Source organism: Ambystoma mexicanum, chromosome 9, assembly GCF_040938575.1.
Source record: "Ambystoma mexicanum isolate Mex_15411 chromosome 9, UKY_AmexF1_1, whole genome shotgun sequence".
Taxonomy (NCBI): Eukaryota; Metazoa; Chordata; class Amphibia; order Caudata; family Ambystomatidae; genus Ambystoma; species Ambystoma mexicanum.
The window spans coordinates 388,976,908-388,997,152 of NC_090931.1; the positions used below are offsets into that span (position 1 = coordinate 388,976,908).

At 43.2% G+C, this 20,245-nt stretch overlaps 1 protein-coding gene across 1 annotated transcript in view; it reads right to left on the reverse strand.

Moving 5' to 3' along the window:
- Positions 1–20,245, reverse strand: part of CHCHD2 (coiled-coil-helix-coiled-coil-helix domain containing 2) — a 108,715-nt gene that overhangs the window by 74,599 nt on the left and 13,871 nt on the right. The window contains exon 2 of the mRNA XM_069614872.1: positions 13,164–13,407. Coding sequence (XP_069470973.1) covers positions 13,164–13,407 — 244 coding nt within the window. The remainder of the gene's footprint in view (positions 1–13,163; positions 13,408–20,245) is intronic.

Sequence of the window (20,245 nt, forward strand, 5' to 3'; positions counted from 1 at the left end):
CGTTTAGATTTGTAATATTCCACCAAGGTAGATGCGTGTAGATTCTGCGAGATTACACGTCTAATTAATTTTTCAAGTTTATTAATCAGTTTTCCAGTCCAGGATGGCCTATAGTGTCTGTAGAATGTTTAACTTGTGTGATTAGAGAGAGAATTCCATTGGCTTCTTCTGAGGAGAGGGCTAGGGTAGTCGCATGTTTATCGGTAAGGCCATTAATTCTAGAAAATGACATATCTTAAAACAGTTTTGCTGTCAGGGTGCACTGTACTTCCATTTGTGTCACACCTTATCAAAGGGAATCCTACAAAATCGATTAGTACTGTTCGTACAGGAGCACACATTGTTATTCTAATACTTTAGATCTACACATCAAAATAAGTCTTTAGGGAGAACCTGGATGGAAAGGGGGGGGGGGGGGGGGGGGAGGATTGTGTATCTCGACCGTGACACAAGGTTGGATAAACAATGCAACAGAAAACTAATCGGACACTCCCGTCCCCTTACGTTAGTAATTCAAGTGGAAGCACTGGTATTAGGAGTATATCTTATCCCACTACACCCTCCATGAGTGAAACAACCCAAAACCGGTACAGGACTTGAGGTAACTCCAACTGAGACCGTACCTTTAGAGGTGCAGTTTTTAGACCCATGAAACAAGCAAGAAGAAAACTACGGTCAAAACAAAAATGAATGACATAACATTGTGGTGAGTATATCCAAAAACCGTTGACTGACCAACAACGTAAACTGCTCAATATGGGCCGATCTCACCACACTATTCGCTGAAAGAATCAATTTCAACAAATTACTCTTCAAAAACTGCAACCTCGCATTGGCAATGAATCTACATCATTTGATTACCTAGAACTTCATCCCAAAAGTCAAATTCTAACTTTAACATAGCCTTGAGGGTCAAGTAATCAGGCAAATGCAGAAGGTGAACAAAAAGAAATTGCCAATCAACATCAATTGATTGAGAATCTAAGGATCAGAGCCGATTATGAAAACGGCGGACAAGGGATGCGCTATTGTGGTTATAGAGCATATATTCTACCACACTAATTGCCTCAATCTACTTGCAGATGAGAATAGCTATATGAAACTAGACAGAGATCCAATCATGGAGATCGGGAGACTCGATTAAAACAAAACTTGAAAATACTGGGAATAGTGGATGGATTAGCACTGAAATTAAAGAGTTCCTCACCAATCTCTTCTATAACCCTCGTCTTCTAGGCATTACCTAAAATTCACAAACATTCAACCGTAATATGTTTTAGACCAATAGTTGCAGGCACAGAGTATCTTTGATCCCCCTGTAATCTATGTTGACAAATGTATACAACCACTTGTGCAATCCACTAGCATATACTTGCGCGATACTGCCGATTATCTGAATCACTTGCCTGGTTTGGACACGATCTCAACCTCTTATACACTCTTTGCATTAGACGATGGGGAGTTTATATACAGCGATGCCTGAACAGGATGGTTTAAAAGCAGTTCAATGGCTTTTCCTTCCAGAAGACAGTGAGAGGCAACAAACAATCCATAACTGAATGACGCTGTATCATTCTACATAATACTTATTTCAGCTACCATAACAAATATTAAGCGCAGATCTCTCGCAGAGCCATGGGTTCTGCTATGGCCCCTGCACATGCAAACACTTTCATGTACCATCTTGAGAAGCAACATTTCCTTGGGCATGAACTTTGGTTTAAATCTTGTACTAAGATACATAAACGACATTGTTGGGATATGGGCCAATACCAGATCCCAACTAATGTAATTTTATGAATGATACAATATATTTTATTTATATTGCGCCCATACATGAGTGTTTCAGGGCGTGACGAGGCTAGGGGTGTCACGGTATTAGTTTTATGACGGTACGATAACCTTCTTGCCAAATGAAGGTATATCATGGTTATCGTGGTATAGCAGGTGGAGTTAACCAATCTTAACAAATATTTTCTAAAAGGTCATACATTGTCAGATTTATCATCACAAACAAAACCAGGCACCCAGGGCCAGAATTGGGCTTTTCAACATACTTTCCACTGAAATGCGACCCCTTGCTTCCACCAAACACACGTGTGGAGAGGAGGAGGGGAGGGGAGGGGCCTGCTGCGACTGGCAAAGCAAACTTAATAGCTTTTCTTAAGTGGTCATTTAGGCTTTTAGCTCCCCCACTGGCTACTGGTGAAGATGAACATCTTGCCATCTTTATAACCTGCATACCGCAGATCAATGAAGGCTGATGGTAGTAAACGCTTGCGCGCAAACACACACGCACGGCTCTCTTTACGTGACAGCGTTTAGTTTACTTGCAGCCCAAAAGGTGTTCAGTAATCACAGACATGTTACCCCTTTGGTATGGCAGCAGGGAATACCCACAGAGATGTGTGAATTTCGCAGTGTGACTTATTATATGTAGATTCAAGGATAGAACCAGGGAAATCCCCCATTGTCATATGTGTAGCAAATATTAGCCATTATAAATATATATACCTCAAAGCCGCCAACCCAAAGTAAACACTTTTCCTTCTTGGCACTTTATTTATTCTTCCTATTGCTAAGACTAATTTTGTGTCAAGCATGTGTGGTTTATGGAATGGCATTAAAAAATGCTCCAACTGAAACTACTTGGCAGATGGCACATCCAACAGTGCAAGACCAAGACTGCACAGCACTTGCTTACTGCAGCCTTTCCAAATCAGATTGAAAAGCACACTTCACGGTATACCGGTATAAACAATGTGACGGTTATTATTGTTCAATTGAGTGGTTCACGGTATCTTTAACGTTATACCGTTACATCCCTAGACGAGGCAAGGGAGGACAAAAACAATGATCTTACTAGGCCCAGTGACATTGAGAATGCCCAGGTGCAAAGGGGGGGGGGGCAGCAGGAGCGGCAAGTGTCAGGGGGGTGCTAAGTGCTGAACTCATGATCTAAACAGCAGCGGGTAGTGTGGCAAGTGCAATAATAAGGTGCAGACAGTATCTAATATGTGCAGGAAGGGACTGTAGGGTTGCAGATACAGGCCTAAGTGCAAGGGTTGCCAGGAGGCAGTGCAGGTATGCAGCTGGGAGGGCAGCCAGGTGCCCAGTACAGAAACAGACAGATCAGCAGGGGAGAGGAAGGGGGAAGGCAGAAGCAAAGAGTAAGGTCTGGAGGTGGTAACGGAACCGAAAATGGCTCGCCTCAAGTTTCAGGGAGGCTGTTCCAGAGGGAGGCCCCCACCAAAGAAGATCTACCCCGAAGTCGTGGCTTGGAGAAGCGACTGGCGCTAGAGAGGTGGAGTAACGAAGAGCTTGAATAGGAAGGTATTTCCGAAGGGAGAGTTGAAGGTATTGCAGAACCAGGCCCCAGAAGGCCTTGTGGTCAATGCGAAGGGTCTTGAACTTAATCCTTGCAGCTACTGGGAGCCGATTAAGAGATTTCAAGGCTGGAGAGATACAATCCCAGGGCTTGAGGCCAAGGACAAGTCTTGCAGTCCTGTTCTGTATGACTTGCAGAGTGTGGTAGCAGGCAGGTTTAGAAAGTCTGTTGCAGTAGTCCAGCCCGCTGAGAGCCAGAGCTCTAGAGACAGCGGGCTTCTGGGGGGAAGGAGAGGAAAGGAAGAATACATCTGAGGTGGTGCAGTTGGTAATTTGACTTCTTAGAGACATGAGAGATGTGTGGAGAAAAGGAAAGCGTGAAGTCGAAGATGACCCCAAGGTTCTTCGCCTCACAGGTGGGAGCAGGGAGAGGGCAAAGGGAGGCCGGCCAGAAAGTGACAGAAAAGGAAGGTGCAGGAGTGCCGATGAGGAAGATGTCCGTCTTACTGAGATCATTGGCGACATACCACACCTGAATTGCAGGCAGTCAGAGATGAGAGAGGGAGAAGAGGTGGCCTGAAAACAAGATGAGGGTCATCCGCATAGCACTGAAAATTGGAGCAGAGGGCAGCAATGCAGTGGGCGGGGGTTCCAGGTATTGGTTGAAAAGCCAAGGAGAGAGGTCAGACCCCTGGGGAACACCACAAGTTGAGAGTGAGATAGAGGAAAGGATGGACCCAAGTTGGACCTGGGAGGGTCGGTTGGAGAGGAAGGAGGTCAGCCAGGCCAGGGCCTGATCAGTAATACCCAGGTTATCACGTAGGCGGTTGAGCTGGATGGCATGGTTGAATATCTTATTTAATGAGATACATCCATGTATGAAATTGGAGACCCTCCTTACATTTTTTGGATGAAGTTAGAATAACTGAAAATTAGATTGACAAATGTTTATCGTAAGCCCAATGATGTCAACAATGTTTTACATTACACTAGTTTCCATCACAGACAGATGATGCAAAGTCTAACATATAGCCAGTGTCTTTGTGTGAAGATAATACCTACAAATACCACATTGTTAGAATTAATAAACAGAACAAAAGACAAGTTTTGGAAAGAGGCTATCCGGTAGAGGTAGTCGATGGAGCTATACAGAAAGCTGATGCAATTGACAGGAAGTTAGTAGTCAATCCCCTGCCTAAAGACAAGGGAATTTCACTTCCGTATATTTCTGAATTCTCTAGACAAAGTGTACAGCTATGCAGGATTATCTGCAATAATTGGAAACATCCATCATTTCCACAATTACTGAGACTATTCCCTAAACCTCCCATATTTGCGTACATGAGAGGTAGAACCTTCAAAGACAGATTACTTTCTTTAAGATTTCACTAAACTGAAAATCAGAGAACCCTGACAACATGGAAGAAAGGTACATTCCCCGGTTTACAATGTAGTAATTGTAATAATATCAAAAGGACATACTATTCAACACCCCCATACAGGGCAAAAGATTGCTTTAAAGGACTTGCAACCTGTAACAGCACAGGAGTTGTATATGCTATAAAACGCCCATGTTGCCTTCTATATATTGGGCAAACGATTAGATCAGCAAGAGAGCGTTGGCTAGAACCGAAGTCCAACATGCACACACAATGTCAAATCACCAGTGGCAAGACACTTTAAAAGAAAATCGTCAATCTATCACAGATAAGATGCATGATATTGAAAGTGGTTCAGACTTCACCAAGAAGAAGTAACAAAATCAATAAACGCCTACAGAGAGATGTATTGGATCCACCTATTGGATACAATACATCCCTAAGGATGAATGAAGAATTCAACCTACATTGCTTTCAAGATTAACAACGAATGATAAGCACTCCTACTTTGATGGACTGGAGCTACTATTAGAATTGTTACAATACCTTTTGTATTTTGTCACTGTATAAGTTTATTTTAGATGGTCTATTTTAGATTTCCATGTGGATTACACACAATCAATGTGGACTTGAAATTCTGATATTGAATAGGACGGTGTATTTAGTCATCTGATTCATTTGATTACATCATCTCTCAATAATACAGTGATCGCTTAGAGTACCAGAAAACACACAGATTATCTACATTTTCTCTTAATGGTTTTTTCCCCCAGGATGCGTTTACTTCGATTGTATGAGATTCATTGAAAATGTGTTCTTTTGTAATTAATTTAGTATGTTTAATGATACACTTGTAATGCTAAAATTGTACACTAATAAGATGATGGATTTAACTCAGATACATATCTTATTCATCCTGAATTCAGCATACTGATCTCAATTGGAACTCCAATCATAATACTAGTATTAATTATATGGTGCGATATATTTTATCATTTCACCTCTTAGCTCATCTCTTTTCCACTTTGCAGTTCTTACAGGACATCTAGTTTACTATTGCCCACAATCGTTGTCCTTCAATGATTAGATATACACAGTGGAGTACGGCTCTTCCTTACGTGTTGGAGTAGTCCTTGCGTTTCCAATAGGTTACCCTAGCTGGCAACTTTACTTTTTTTTCCTCACATTATACTTTATTGATTTTCTCTCATTTCCATTTAAGAGCCTAGTCTTTGCTGTCCTATTATATTCTTTTTCATATTTGCTTAGTCACTCGCAACTTACACAGTGTCCGTATATATCCTGTATTAGAACACAGACCGAACTGGTGGTCTTCACCAGTCTGTTCTTTATGTACATGAACGTGGTACCATGGCTACTCTATACACAACATAGTTGCAGACGCCAGTTATACATGTTCATTTCCTTAGTCATCCTTTACTTACACTTGTTCTCATGCATTCTTGATCACAATGCAGACCGAACTAGTGATCCTCACCAGTTTGTCAGTCATTTCCATGAACATGTTGTCATGGCAACCTTAAATACAACAGAATTGCCAGCACCAGTTGCTGCGGCGACTCGCACGCATCATTAGCTCCCATACATACACCAGATCAGGTTAGATCATTTTATCATCCACAGTCTGCTTTGTGAAGTACACATTAGGAATACGGCGGGGCACTTGTTCTCACTGCCCCGCATTGTATCTTACTGCCTTACTGATTCCGTTGCGTTCATGCATGGACACTCCTCTGACAGTCTTTTGTAATACCATTTCAAAGGTAGGCACTTTCTTTCACCACAAGTCTTTGTTACTGTTGAGAACTGGCCCATTTGATACACAATATTTTTTTGTTTTTTATCCAGACAGGAATTCCACTAGCTACCTCCTAGGGGTCTCCCCTTGTTTCTATAATTTTAAGATGAATGTATTTCATCTGTATAACTAGATTTGTTTTAGACATCGGTTTGGAGCCACAAGAATATAGGCAATTGGGAATCTGTAAGGTGGCCTGCATGGATAATTAATCACAGTGTCTTCCTCTCTTTAAGACAACTTGTCATGGGTTATTGGCCTCTTGACTTTTTACCCTCTATATCACTCATATGTAATTAATAATTCCTGTTAATTCACACGAGTTAGCCTGTATTATATATACACATTTTATATATCTGAAGCTAAAAAGATTAGAACAGAAGGATTTGTATATACGACCGGTTTTGAGGAATTTACTGACAGCATGTATATTATATTGTAGAAATGCACCTTATGAATGGAACATTTTCCCCTAAATGCATTGTGCTGGCCTAATTTTGAACATACGACTGCAACATTAAATTGATCTTTTAACTTAATTCTTGAAAAATTTCCTTTGGAAAAAAATCAAACATTGAAAACATCCATAGACTGAATATAAATTAATTTTGGCTGACATACTCAGCAATAAGATGTGCCGGGGACAGGAGTGTTTGATACTCTTCAGGCACCATTTCCCGTTTCATTGTATCCAACCTCGCGTCAGGGTTGAGTTGCCAACCCCCCCAGTTCTCTCTAAATACTTATTTTGGCGTGTCGAAAGTATTAGGATAATAAGGTGTGCTCCTGTACGAACAGTACTTTTTGATTTTGTATTGCGCCAATCCCAGGTTCTTGAATGGCTACCCAGTCAATAAATGACAGCCAGAAAACCTGAGGTTATTATTAGGTATAAATTTTGAGAAATCTACTTTACACCAAATATAGCGAAAGAATGCCTAATAGGGAAAGGAAAAGTAGAGAATATCTGGAAAACAGAGTAAAACTTGCTTACTCCAACGACCGAAGATATCGCTCCTCTACCAAACGCAAAAACTCAGAAGCCAACTTCTCAGACAAAAACAAAAAACATCAACTAAGAACTTCCAGTACGGCCTCATCTCTCAACCAAACACGAACATCAGCCCTCTTTACTCACAGAAGTAAGTAAACAAGAACATTGAAACTGGAAAAACAGCCGGGCTCACAAGACAGAATACTATTAAATAGAAGAGCAACGTTAAGATTGTCGAAAAAACCACGAAAGAAGACCACATTCGAACCATTGACATAAAAGTGGTAGAATTTGCTCACAAACGTCGCACTGATAGCATCTTCCAAAACATTACATCTCACTCAGTAAAGAATCTCTTGTTGTCGGTGGCTGGGGACCTCGAGAAGAGTGGATACTTCTTTGAGAAACAATGGCCGAAGAAAGAGGTCTTGACTTCCCTAAAACAAAGAACATAGAAAGAGCCCGAAACAACGGAAGGATGGCCCAGCAGGGGAAAGACTCGACAAACACAACATCGATGGAAAAAAACAAGTCTCGAGAAAAACAAAAGAGAAATCAAACCATGGAAAAAGAGGCGACTAGAGACACGATGGAAAATAGGTCCAGAAAACCGGTCGGACCGATCTACTTGCAAACTAAGAATAGAAAGAACAAAGATCACAACTCCGACATTGCTAAAAGAAGGACAGCAAAAAGCGAATTAAAAAAACAAATAGATTGGCATGGATACCCACAGCGCTTGCTCGATACTCTAGAAAATAGCAACCAATTAATGTGGCCATGAGCACCAACATAGAACCATCTGGGGAGAAGATTGTGATTCAAAAACTCACCATTGGCTCATGGAATACCCGAGGACATATCCACCTCACTCAGGCTGGAGAGATCAACATAGGCCTATTTGATCTCCTAAGCCTTCAAGAGACTTGGCTTCAATTACCTCCTAGCATAGACGGCTTCGAGATCCATCTTTCACCAGCACATAAAGGGCCCACGGGTCGCCCGACATCGAGCCTCCTAACAGCAGTCCGCACAGGAGGGAGCCTGCGAATAAACAGAATTTTGGTATCATCTGCTTTTATACAAGCCATAATCTTAGAATGGGACAAACACTGCAGGCCGTTAGTGAGCAAAACATGCAAGTTCATACTTCTTAACATCTACTGGAACCCAGCGGCGATCTCCAAAGATTACATAAATAAGGTTGAAACGATCCTAACTGAGGCAACAACTGAGTTCAACGTGAATCACACACTGATCTGCGGAGACTTAAATGCCAGCTGTCCAGATACAGAAGATAGACGCCCTACTCTGCACTCTAATCACAACCTACAAGCGAAGAAAAGAGGTAGTCCTTGGTCAGAATTAATGGATTTGCGGGTCCTGCACAACCTAAATTCCCTAGAAACAGTTTTCCCACCTGTGGCGACATGGGAAACATCCGGATACAAAAGTACCATCGACTATATCTTCACCTCAAAGGAATTGTACACCCTAATGGAGTCATTTGAAGTATTAAAAACAACCAGAAGTGACCACAATCTACTTACAGCAACGTGTTCCTCATTCAAAAAGACGCCAAAGGAAATGTCATACCAGCTAGAAACAAATGCTCAAGGAAACCGACTAAAACTGACAAAAAAAAAGCCATCAGTTCCATCACGATGGCTTATAACCAAAAGAAGGAAACGGAAAACGAAAATCAAAGTCAAGCATCCCTGGACTACTGTCCACTCCTAGTTCCCTACCTACAACCTAGGGTGATGAGAAACGGTCTAGATCACCAACATCTTCATAAATCTAACGAGGAACTTAGGACCAGGAGAGCCCTGCAAAGAAAAGCCTCAAGACGTGTACAAAAACACCCATCCAAGGAAAATATAGCCCTTGCATTAGAACATACAAAAGGCTATAAATCGTGGCTGAAAAATCATCGAAGGACGTTATACCAACATGATGCAGAGACTATCCTGAGAGCAGTCTGCAGAAGATCTTCCAAAGACTTCTGGTCTCTAGTTAAAAACTCAACAGCGATAACGGACACGACCATCTCAAATAGTGTCAGCGAGGAAAAATGGGTGCAACATTTTAGCAACTTATCTGAAACCACTGGAGAAGATGAAGCGACAAACAAGGCCGAGAGTGACTGTCAATCACTTACAACAAAGCAATAATTGTGAAAAAAATAAAAAACCTAAAATAACTCAAGGAGCGCCAGGCCCGGGTGGAATTTCAAATGCCCAGCTAAAACAGGACCCCGAATCCTGGGCAGTTTTGATCATGGAGATATTCAATCGATGCCTTGAAACAAGATCTATCCCGGAAACCTGGAAAACTGCTAACATCGTCCCAATTTTTTAAAAGGGTTTAAAGAGTGAAGCAAAGAACTACAGGCCGATAGCTTTATTGGATGTCATAGGGAAGCTATTCGGATCACTAATTCTGGATGGTCTGCAAGAATGGCAAAAAGGAGCCAAAACGGCAGACCCGTTCCAATCTGGATTTGAAAAGAACCTGGCAACATCTATCAATATCATGATGATTCGTATCTTGAAGGCAAGAGCTTGGGAAGGCAAATCATCAACATTCATAGCCTCCATAGACTTAGTGCAAGCTTTTGATCGGGTAAATATAAAAAGACTGTGGAAGAAACTAGAAAGATCAAAATGCACCCCCTTCCATAATAGCACCGATCTGAGCCCTACATAGTGAAACTTCAGTGAGAGTGAGGTTAAATGGGGCCGCCTGCTGTCAAAAGCTATAAAGACCAAGAGGAGTCAAGCAAGGCTGCCCTTTGGCCCCAGCATTGTACAAAGCCTATATGGCCGACATTGTCGATTTAGAAAACGACACCCGTTCTTTTCCTCCCAAAATAGGTGAATCCAAGGTTACTCTACGCCGACGATATAATCTTGTTGGACCAAACTGCCATCGGTCTACAACGCCATCTAGACAGCCTTTCAGCCTACCTAAAAACAAAAAAAAAAAAAAAAAAAAAACAAAAAACACAAACGGTTTGGATATCAACACAAACAAAACGAAGATCATGATCATCGATGAGCCAAAAACATCAACAAAAAAACACCATTGGTTCGTAAATTCCAAGAAATTGGAAACAGTAGAAAGCTTCACATACCTGGGAGTCAAAATCTGCCGCAGCAAAATTGAAATTTCTATGCAGGAACACCTTTTCGCAAGGACAAAAACCCTTGCAGCTCAAGCTCTGATTTTAGACAGAAAATATGGCAAATTTTCGCTTAAAGCCACGCCGGCGATAACATACGGAGCGGAAGCGGTGCTACAACTTCCTGCCACACTGTGGGACAGACTTGAGGGCCTATTTTGGCGTAAAGTACTGAAGCTGCCTAATTCGACACCTATAGTAGTAATCAGACGAGAGCCAAGTCTGTCTTCAATGAAATACGTGATCAAAAGAAACAGTCTTTTATTCCTGGGAAAAATACTGAGAACTCCTCGCCCGCAAATTCTAGACATCTACAGAGAAATGGTAAGCGAGAAGACCCAGATGCTGACCGCCTGGTACGAAAAACAACTCGACCTGGCGGAAAATAAATAAATAAAAAATGTAATAAAAAAAAAAAAAAAAAAGAAATCGGGTGTTCGGAATGGGACATCAAAAGAATCCGAATCCCTGGAAAAATCAAGGACAGATTGAAAACTCTAGAATGGATTGATACACCGGACAAAGCAAGTGAATACATATCCTCGTCACATCTGACATTCAACACTCAAAAAATAGACGAGGTGAGAACTTATCTAAAGAAATCTCCGAATAAACACTTGCGATCAATCTTTTTAAGAGCACGCCTGAACGTCCTAAAGACGAACAAAGTCTTACATTTCCGAAAACAACATATGCCGTTACTGCTCAGTTACACAAAATATCGAAACAGTGCAACATCTACTCCTTCTCTGTCCAGGAACAGACAAATGAAGAACAATTTATCTTCGGCCACACAGACTCAAACATCAGACGACAACTGACGATGTTTGGTGGAATCAGATGATGAGCGGGGATTCTACATCGCTGACATTAGCAACAGCTACATTTTTGTACGATTTGGACCTAGACGGAAAGGCCACAGATCAAAACTGGTACAAAGAGGACAGAGCTCCTCAAGGCCGCATTTCTTAGCAAGGAAAGGAAATGTGACAACAAAGGAAAACATGCACCAAGTTTGTAAAAATTGTTAATCACGATTAAATACAAATAAAAAAATAAAATATATAAAAAGATGACCCACTATTGTGGCACAAGTACAAGCTCTTGTGAAGGACAGTTGGTGAGCTAGCCCATGAGGATCAAGTTCACATGACCTATGCCACATTCAGTCATTGGTCATCTTGAATAGCTCTTTCCTGCCCACCTTCATCCTTCCCCTCTTAAACTCCAAGCTCTCAGGGTATCCCTTGTCCGGGCATCTGAAGTAAAGAGCAGACCAAATCAATTCCTGTTCCGTCTAGTTAGGACATGCAATAAGTGCAAACCTAAACCCCGCCTCAGGTAAGCTGTATAAATAGATCATGTGAAACCCCATTCACTTGGCTGCCCATTTCCAGAAAAAGCCAACAAAAAGGTAATAGGAACACTACACCAAACCAACCACATCCACATTACCCCAGAACGTACCCACACTGTATCCCCTAGAAGAGAGAATCGTCCCTCTACAATCTCACAAAGCACATCAACACTCATGACCAGGATGCAGCCATCAGCAAGGCAACAGGATTCAACAATGGCAGAAGCTGCAAGCTATTTTGCGCCTGCTTGTAGCTTAGAACAGCCTGGTTAGCTTGAGACCAAATGCTCCCAGGATCTACTTTAGTCTCCCCCAGGACAACCCTTGTCAGACACGTTTATGCAACATTAACTCTGGGTGTTTGGGAAGGTGCCTAAGGGAACATCCCCAGAAGGCACTTCTAATATTTCTTTTTGTTCACAGTGAGGCCCAACGCAGCAACTGAAAGTCACAGTGTGACTCAGCCAAACAATTATGTATCCCTTTTGGGCAACACATGAGAAAATGTAAGGAGTCCATTATTGTCTAGCCTGAAAAGGGGGAGATTGTACTGACAAAGTGAATAGTTATAGAAAAATCGAAGGTATTTGAGGAAGGGTTCCCAGATTGGGATGTGCACTTTCTAGAGGTCACAGCGCAGCCAAGCCCAGTCCGTCAGGGATTAAAGAATGTGGGCCCACTGTGAATCTCTCCTTAGGCAAACACATGTTCAAATGTGAAAGATTGAGGATACTCCTCCATCCTGCCTGGTCCTTCTTTGGCAATGCATAGAAGCAAGAGAAATAACTATGCCCCACTTGATTCCGTGGAATCCTCCATCTTAACTGAGTAAACCTAAGAACTTTAAAATGCAACTTAAAGAACAAAGACTTGGGTGTTCAGTGTTACTGCAGAGGTGCCTCTGGATCAACAAGCTCCAGATAAAGATCACTTGATATAAGACATATGGTACACTTTTCACCGTTTTTTTTTTATTAAACTGCAAATCTTCATGTAGAAGCCAGAATATTCAGAGAAATGAAATATAGTGCAAAAAAAAAAAACGCTTTAGTCCCACCATCACTTATAGAATTATATATTAGCTAATAGCACCCTAGTTTTACCTGATATGTGACATCTTGTGCTGCTGGTTCAGAGTTCCCTCCTCCACCGAAGCCTCCCGTCATTGCATGGCCTAGTGTATGCCCTACAGCAGACCCCACTGCTACACCAGCTGCTGTGGTGGCCATTTGTGCCATTAGACCCGGCTGTCTTGGGGCAGCAGTGGCAGGAGCCATTGCAGAAGGTGCTGGAGCCGCTGGCACTGGTGCACGTGCTACAGGCTGTTGTACTGGCCGCATTGGTGCCCTGCAAGACAAGAAAGTTAATCACTATTTAAAACAAAACAAAAAAAATGCAAGCAATTAATTCGTCCATCTTACACACCGGTCCCAAATAGCTTAGTGTCAAAGATGAAAATATATAACAAAGTTAAGAGCAGGTGCCACCACAGCTTAGAAGCTAAACTCAGAATGGTAATAGAGAGCGTCTCCATAAACTAGAACGCCGCCCCCCTCCCAACGTTATCCAACGAAATATTCACCATTTTAAATTTTGATTCACTGGCTGTATGCCCAAAATGTAATGCGCTGATGGGATTGGAGGCTAGAGCGTATTCTGGGAATAAAAGAAAGAACGTCCCAAAAGAAGACGAGCAACTTTCCAGCCATTCGTCCTAGAAACATTTAGGATTATAAAGTATAAACAAATACAATTAAAATAAACATAGTAGCGGCAGAAGTAGGACTTTCAGTATACAATCTAGCTGCAAACTATTTGGCACGGCATGGCTTAAACAGAGTGACAGGTCGCAAATCATCATCTTCCGATTACTCATTCAAAACGGGAATACAGGAAGGGAAAAAAACGGACTACTAATTTTTAACACACAATTTAGACAGCATGCACCCTAGTGGATTGGTTCACACAACTCACTTGGTTTCTAAATTTGTCAATAAAAGAAAATTATAAATAAAGGGTGGTCCTGGGAGTCCATAGGAGACCTCGATATGACGCTGATCAGCTTACAACAATGCTCCTTGAAGTAGTGTTTTCCTTTTTTGTTTATGCCGGTTTGCATTGCACATTGTTAAAGCCCATTTCTTAATTCCCATTCTTCCTCCTTTGTTTTACAGTTCTGTTCAAGCTCACTATGGTGAGAGATTGGGTGGGTAGCATGTGAATACAAAACAAGCGTAATGCTGCAAAATCATCATTACAGCCCATTTTGTAGCATTTTCACATCAGATTTGCACATCCTTAGCAAAACATATGCAACTGTAAGCAGTCTTGCGAGGAGATGAAGGTATGAAAAATCATTAAAAACAACCTTTAAAAATGCCTATCCCACATGTGAAAGAATTTTTTGTAAATCCAAGCATCTGCACTACATAGGTTCAATAAGGAGACGAACCATTCACTGGTGCCACCCTTAACTTGTGGAATACGCGCGTTTAGCTTGCTTTAACTATTGTAAATGCATTGCCCAATCCAGAATGCCAATTCTGCCTCGATTGCATTCCTGTTTGCTTTGCTCAATGTCAGAAAAGCAGACTAGTTTTAATGAATCCCTTAGTTCCATCTAAACGACACAATCGCTTTCAGGACGTCCAATGTATGTACATTTGTTCTGCCATTAGGTCATTCAAGAAAACAGAAGTTTAATTACCTGGTTAACAAGAAAAGGGGAAAACCCCTTTTGTTGCGAATCTTGAATAGGTCAATAAAGTTACATTTTACAATTAGATTCACCCATGTCAGTACACGTGGTCTACTGAACCTGAAGATAAGAGCAAGTGTTCAATAAAAACAAGCATTGGCAAAGCCAACAGCTTGGGCTTTTGTGGGCATCTAATAGCAGTGCCTACAAAATGCCTAATAATTTATACACATGGTCAATCACAGATGGATGAAATCCTGATTCCACTTCAATGGGATTCAAACATGTGACGCATAGATGGCATTCTGTGCTCAGTCAGCAGTATTAGCTCAACCTAGCCACCTATCCTAGCTAGCAAAGCTAACATGTTTACCTCGCCTCTAAGCTGCCTCTGTCCCTCGCTTCCTCTGCCTCCACTTTAGCACTTCACCAATAATGGGCACATCCTAAGCGCAGCAACCGTACTTCCTACCTCCACTTAAAAATGTCCAATGTTGGTTGTCCTTTATGTATGTTCACTTATCGGGAAGCAGCCTTGGTGCAGCAGCAAAGGTGCACTGTTAACGTGGGGAATCAGTGTCCTGGTGTAAAGTAGGTTGGACATGAGCCCAAAACACTGGCAAGCCTCCAGATTGGCCAGCGATGTCTGCTAACTGCAACAAAAGAAACCCTGAGATTCTGAGTTTTCTCCTGCCAAGAGAAAACTGCATGTAGTACCTGCTTTAAGAATGTCCATTCCGGGAAAGCTCTACACCCGAGACCGCTGCTGCACAAGCAAGCCATTAAGATTGCGGGTGGGGGGAATTGGGAGACCCGCAAGTCTCACTGCCGTTGTTTGTGCAGGTAACTGGCATAAAACCTACCTTCATCACGGTATGGCCAAGTAACCTTTGGTTGACCCGGAAATACTTTCCGGGAGCGGAGCCTGCACACTTACGGGCATTCCGTTCTACTATTCCATGGAGGGTATTAGAGGAGAGTTTAAGTCTCCTGTGTCTTCAAGTGAAGACACGAGAGTTCAACCTCATGTCTTCATCAGGTTCTCAGAGTCACCTGTTGGGGTGGGAGGGGAAACACACCTTGCTCACTGGGTGGTGTGGGGAAGATGAACATTTAAGCTCCGTTATGTTTCAATCAAGGCGGTGGCTAATCTATGATGCACAAAATCAAGCTTAACTTGCAAACATGTTGCAGGGATGCCTTTCCTGCAATAATCATCAGCCACACCTTGCAGCTCTGTTATGTGGTCTTTGCACTTCAGAACAGACGAAGAGTCTCCCTAGCCGACTCACTTGCTGAGAAAAGGGGAGCCACCCATTACCCTAAACCAACAGAAATGCTTGCTTACCATCCCTCAAGCAGGTGGAATTTTTAAATGACTGTTCCCAAGTGGTAAGAAGGCACTTCTACAAGCAGTTCATTTATTCTGAAAGCATTGACATTGATTTTCCCCATTGAATTTTCTTTTCAAAATCAGGCCCATAACATTTACTAATAGATAGCATCGTCACAGAGTTTTGTTTTTGTGGCAAAAGCTGCTGCATAGAAGATTGTTTAGGCGGACCTCATTTTGTATTCATATACTTGTATTCTTCTGCTCCAAATAGGGAAAACAAAGTTACTGTCATACTAATTTTTGGTTCACGCAAGTATTTATATATTTGTCTTTTCAGTTACAATGTGTTTTGTGTACAAAATCCTGCGAACACACAGAGGACAGTGCTCAAAATCAGTGAGCACTAGCCTGTGTTCACTCGATCCTCGGAATTCTAGCTCCCCGCTGTCGGCAACACGGCGCATACCGCCAGCTAGAAGGTACAACGGCCTTTCATCGCAGGACGTTTTTTCACTGTTTTCTTTTTACTATGAATTGTTTATCGAAAAAACCCATAACATTTTTTGGGGGGGGGGGTTAAAAATATATATGGGATGTGGGTTTTTGGTAATAGATTACATGGAACCAGCTAGAAATCTTAAGTGCAAGCTAAATCCTGTGGACACACAGAACAGTGCTCACGTCGGAGAGGATCTCGGGAGTAAAAACCCTGAGATCCTCTCCAATTTCATGTCTGATTGGCAGGGAAGAAAAGGGAATGCATCGAAACACACAAATAGAGGTGGGGTGCGCCAGACAATTTACGCGTGAAACCGAGCACAACCAGTCGGACTGTGGGACCATGCGCGGCAAGCATCTGGATGACCCTTCTCAGCTAACAGACGCAATCATTGAGCCAGTAAGTGTTTGCGCACTACATGACATGTTATCACAGCATTGCCGATTTTGTGTTCTAAGACATTGATACATAAAACTGTTTTAAAAAGGAGCAACAGCTCTAGATATATCTTTTTTTTTTTTAAACAAGGAACTGAAAACACAGAAAGGACACATAATTACTGCTGTCGAAAGTATTATTTTAGCTATTAAAATTTTTTTTAAAAAAAATAAAGATTATACTCACATGATTCAATGTATCATTTTATTTGGAAGATGGTTGGTATCTTTCCTATTCAAAGATGGCTACTAGTTTTGGTTTGTTTCCAGAGGGCTTCCTTAGAGACAGTCATCCAAGATGGCTGCCTCCATGGAAGAGCTCAAGGAGATCCGAGATGGGTACGAATGGGTGGGATTAGCCAAAGGGATTAGTATGGCTACGGGCAGGGAATGGGAGGGAATTCAATAAATTAACTGTGTGTCCTCCTCAAAATATATGATATGGCATTTATAACGCACATATACACAAGTGCTTTAATGTGCAACGAGGCAAGGGGGGGGGGGAACAGAGTGAAGACAGACAGCAATCCTACTAGGCCAGGTGACATTGAGATCGCGCAAGTGCAGGGGCAGTGCAGTACACAGGGCAACAGTAAAATAAATAAGGACAAGAATTAAAAGTGCAGCCAGCTGGTGGCAAGTGCAAGGGTAAGAGCAGACATCAGGGGTTAAGTGTGAGTAGGGGCTGTAGAAATACAGAAACAGTCCCCCAAGTGCAAGGGTTGCCATGGGGCAGTGCAGGTGTGGAGCAGAGGTAACCAGAGCAGATTCAGTCAGGAGATCAGCAGGGGAGAGGAGGAGAGAAAGCCGAAGCAAAGAGGAAGGTCTTTAGGTGCTTCCGGAAATGGAGATGGTTCTCCTCAAGTTTCAGAGAGGCTATACCAGAGGGAGGCCCCAGCAGAAGAAAGAGATCGAACACCAACTTGCTGCTTGAAGAAGCAACTGACCCTGAGGGAGATAAAGGCCAATGAGCGAAAGGGGGCAGATATTTAGTAAGAGAGTTGAAGATATGGAGGGCCCAGGCCCCAGAAGGCCTTGTGGACAATGCAGAGGGTTTTCAACTTGATCCTTGCTGCCACTGGGAGCTAGTGAAGAGATATGATCCCTGGGCTTGAGGCCAAAGACAAGTCTTGCAGTCCGGTTTTGGAGGAGTTGCAGATGAAGGAGAGTAGAGGCAGGCAGATTTAGAAAGAGGCTGTTGCAATAGTCCACCCTAGCGAGAACCAGAGCTCCAGAGACAGTGAGCTTTTGGGGGAAGGAGAGAAAAGAAAGAATACCTATGAGAAGGTGCAGCTGGTAGTGGGACTTCTTAGAGAGGTCAGATTTGTGACCAGAGAAGGAAAGTGTGGAGTCGAAGAGGACTGCAAGGTTTTTAGCCTCGCAGGTGGGAGCAGGAAGAGGGCCAAGAGAGGCTGGCCAGAGAGTGACAAGAAAGGAGGGAGCAGGTGTGCCGATGAGGAGAATCTCGTTCTTACTGGCATTAAGCTAGAGATCACTGCCGGCACACCAGTCCTGAATGGCGGACAGTCGGAGATGGAAGAAGAGGAGGCGAAAGGGAGCCTGAAAATTAATTTAGTGTCATCCGCATAGCACTGAAAGATGGGGCAGAGAGCAGTAATGTGGTGGGCAAGAAGTGCCAGGTATTGGCTGAACAGCCAGGGAGAGAGGTTAGACCCCTGGGGAACACCACAGGTAGAGATAGAAGAGAGGAAGGACCCAAGTTGGACCTGGGAGGTCGATCCGAGTGTAAGGAGGTCAGCCATGCCAGGGCCTGAACGGTGATTCCCAGGTTATCACAGAGACGGCTGATCAAGAACGCATGGTTGACCGTGTCAAAGGTAGAAGAGAACAAGTAAAGAGGAGGACACAGGCGGTGCCGAAATCAAGGTTAGAGCGCAGGTCTTCACGGATGTTCAGGAGAGCGGTTTCCCTGCTTTCTGGCAGCTCTGAAGCCAGACTGATGGTCATGGACACAGCCAACAGATTCAGTGTGAAGATTAACCTGGGAGATGGCCAGCTTGCTAAGGAAAGGAGTGATTGAGATTGAACAATAGTTAACCGGACAGGAAAGGTCGGCAGCGGGTTTCTTAAGAAGAGGGTGCACAAGGCATGCTTCAGGGGAGAGGGAAAGACTTCAGTGGCGAAGGAGTGGTTGCAGAAATCAACCAGAGCAGGAGCCAAGGTGTCAATGTGGTCCTTAATGGTTTTGGAGGAACGGGGGGGGGCTGGGGGAGACCCATTTTGGCGAGACTTTCATACATCAGACTGGTCTAGAAACCTTGTCAGAGGAGAAAGGCAGATAAGGGGAGTTTGGGGGGGGGGGGGGGGGGAGGTGGCCAAAGAAGGGCCAGAGGAAGAGCAGTGAGTAGAGGGAGAGAGAAAAGACAGGATGTCCCAAGTTTTAGATACGAAATGAGAAGCCAGGGCCGTGCAAAGGGTTTGGAGGGGACAGGAGAGGTAGAGAATACAGCAGGATTGGCCAGCTTTTACATTTTAAAGAGTTTGGCCAAGTTGTTAGATGCTGCGGAGACACAGGCTTGGATGTGGGCTCTCTTCTTGGTGCAGACAGAGAGCCGGTATTGCCTTTGGAACAGGCGGCAGGCCAGTTTTTCAGAGGATGTACCTGAAGCACACCATTTCCTCTCAGCCACCCTGCACTTGCGTTTAAGGGTGACGAGGTCTGAGTCGTACCAAGAGTTGCACTTGGCTTTGTGTTTCAAGCAGAACCTCATGACATGGGAAAGAGCATTGAGAGTATCAGATATAGCAGAGTCGAGCATGGAAAGGGCTGTGTCAGGATGCGAGTCAGCCAGAGGAGGAGGAGGAGGAGGAGGAGGAGGAGGGGGTGAGAAGGTGGCAGTGCTGGCGCAAGCTTTATGGGTCAGATAACCGAGAAGGTAGGTGGCAGTGCTGGAGTTGGCTTGAGGGGTAGAGAAGGTGAGATGCGATCAAAGGAGAAATCACTCCAGGAGAGGAGAGTGGTGAGAGGGATCAAAGGGGAAAGTCTGAAGAGATCAGAAGATCCAGAGTGTGCCCTGCAGAGTGAGTCGGGCCATGGTGGGGCATGAGAGAGGCCACGAATTGGAAAAGCATTACACACCCTCATTCAAAGCCCACATTCAAATAGTTTTTGCTCAAAAAAGTAACGCTTTCAGTGCCACCTAATAGTCCAAACTGATGAATAAAAGGAGTGGGTACCTTAAGTAGGAACCTAC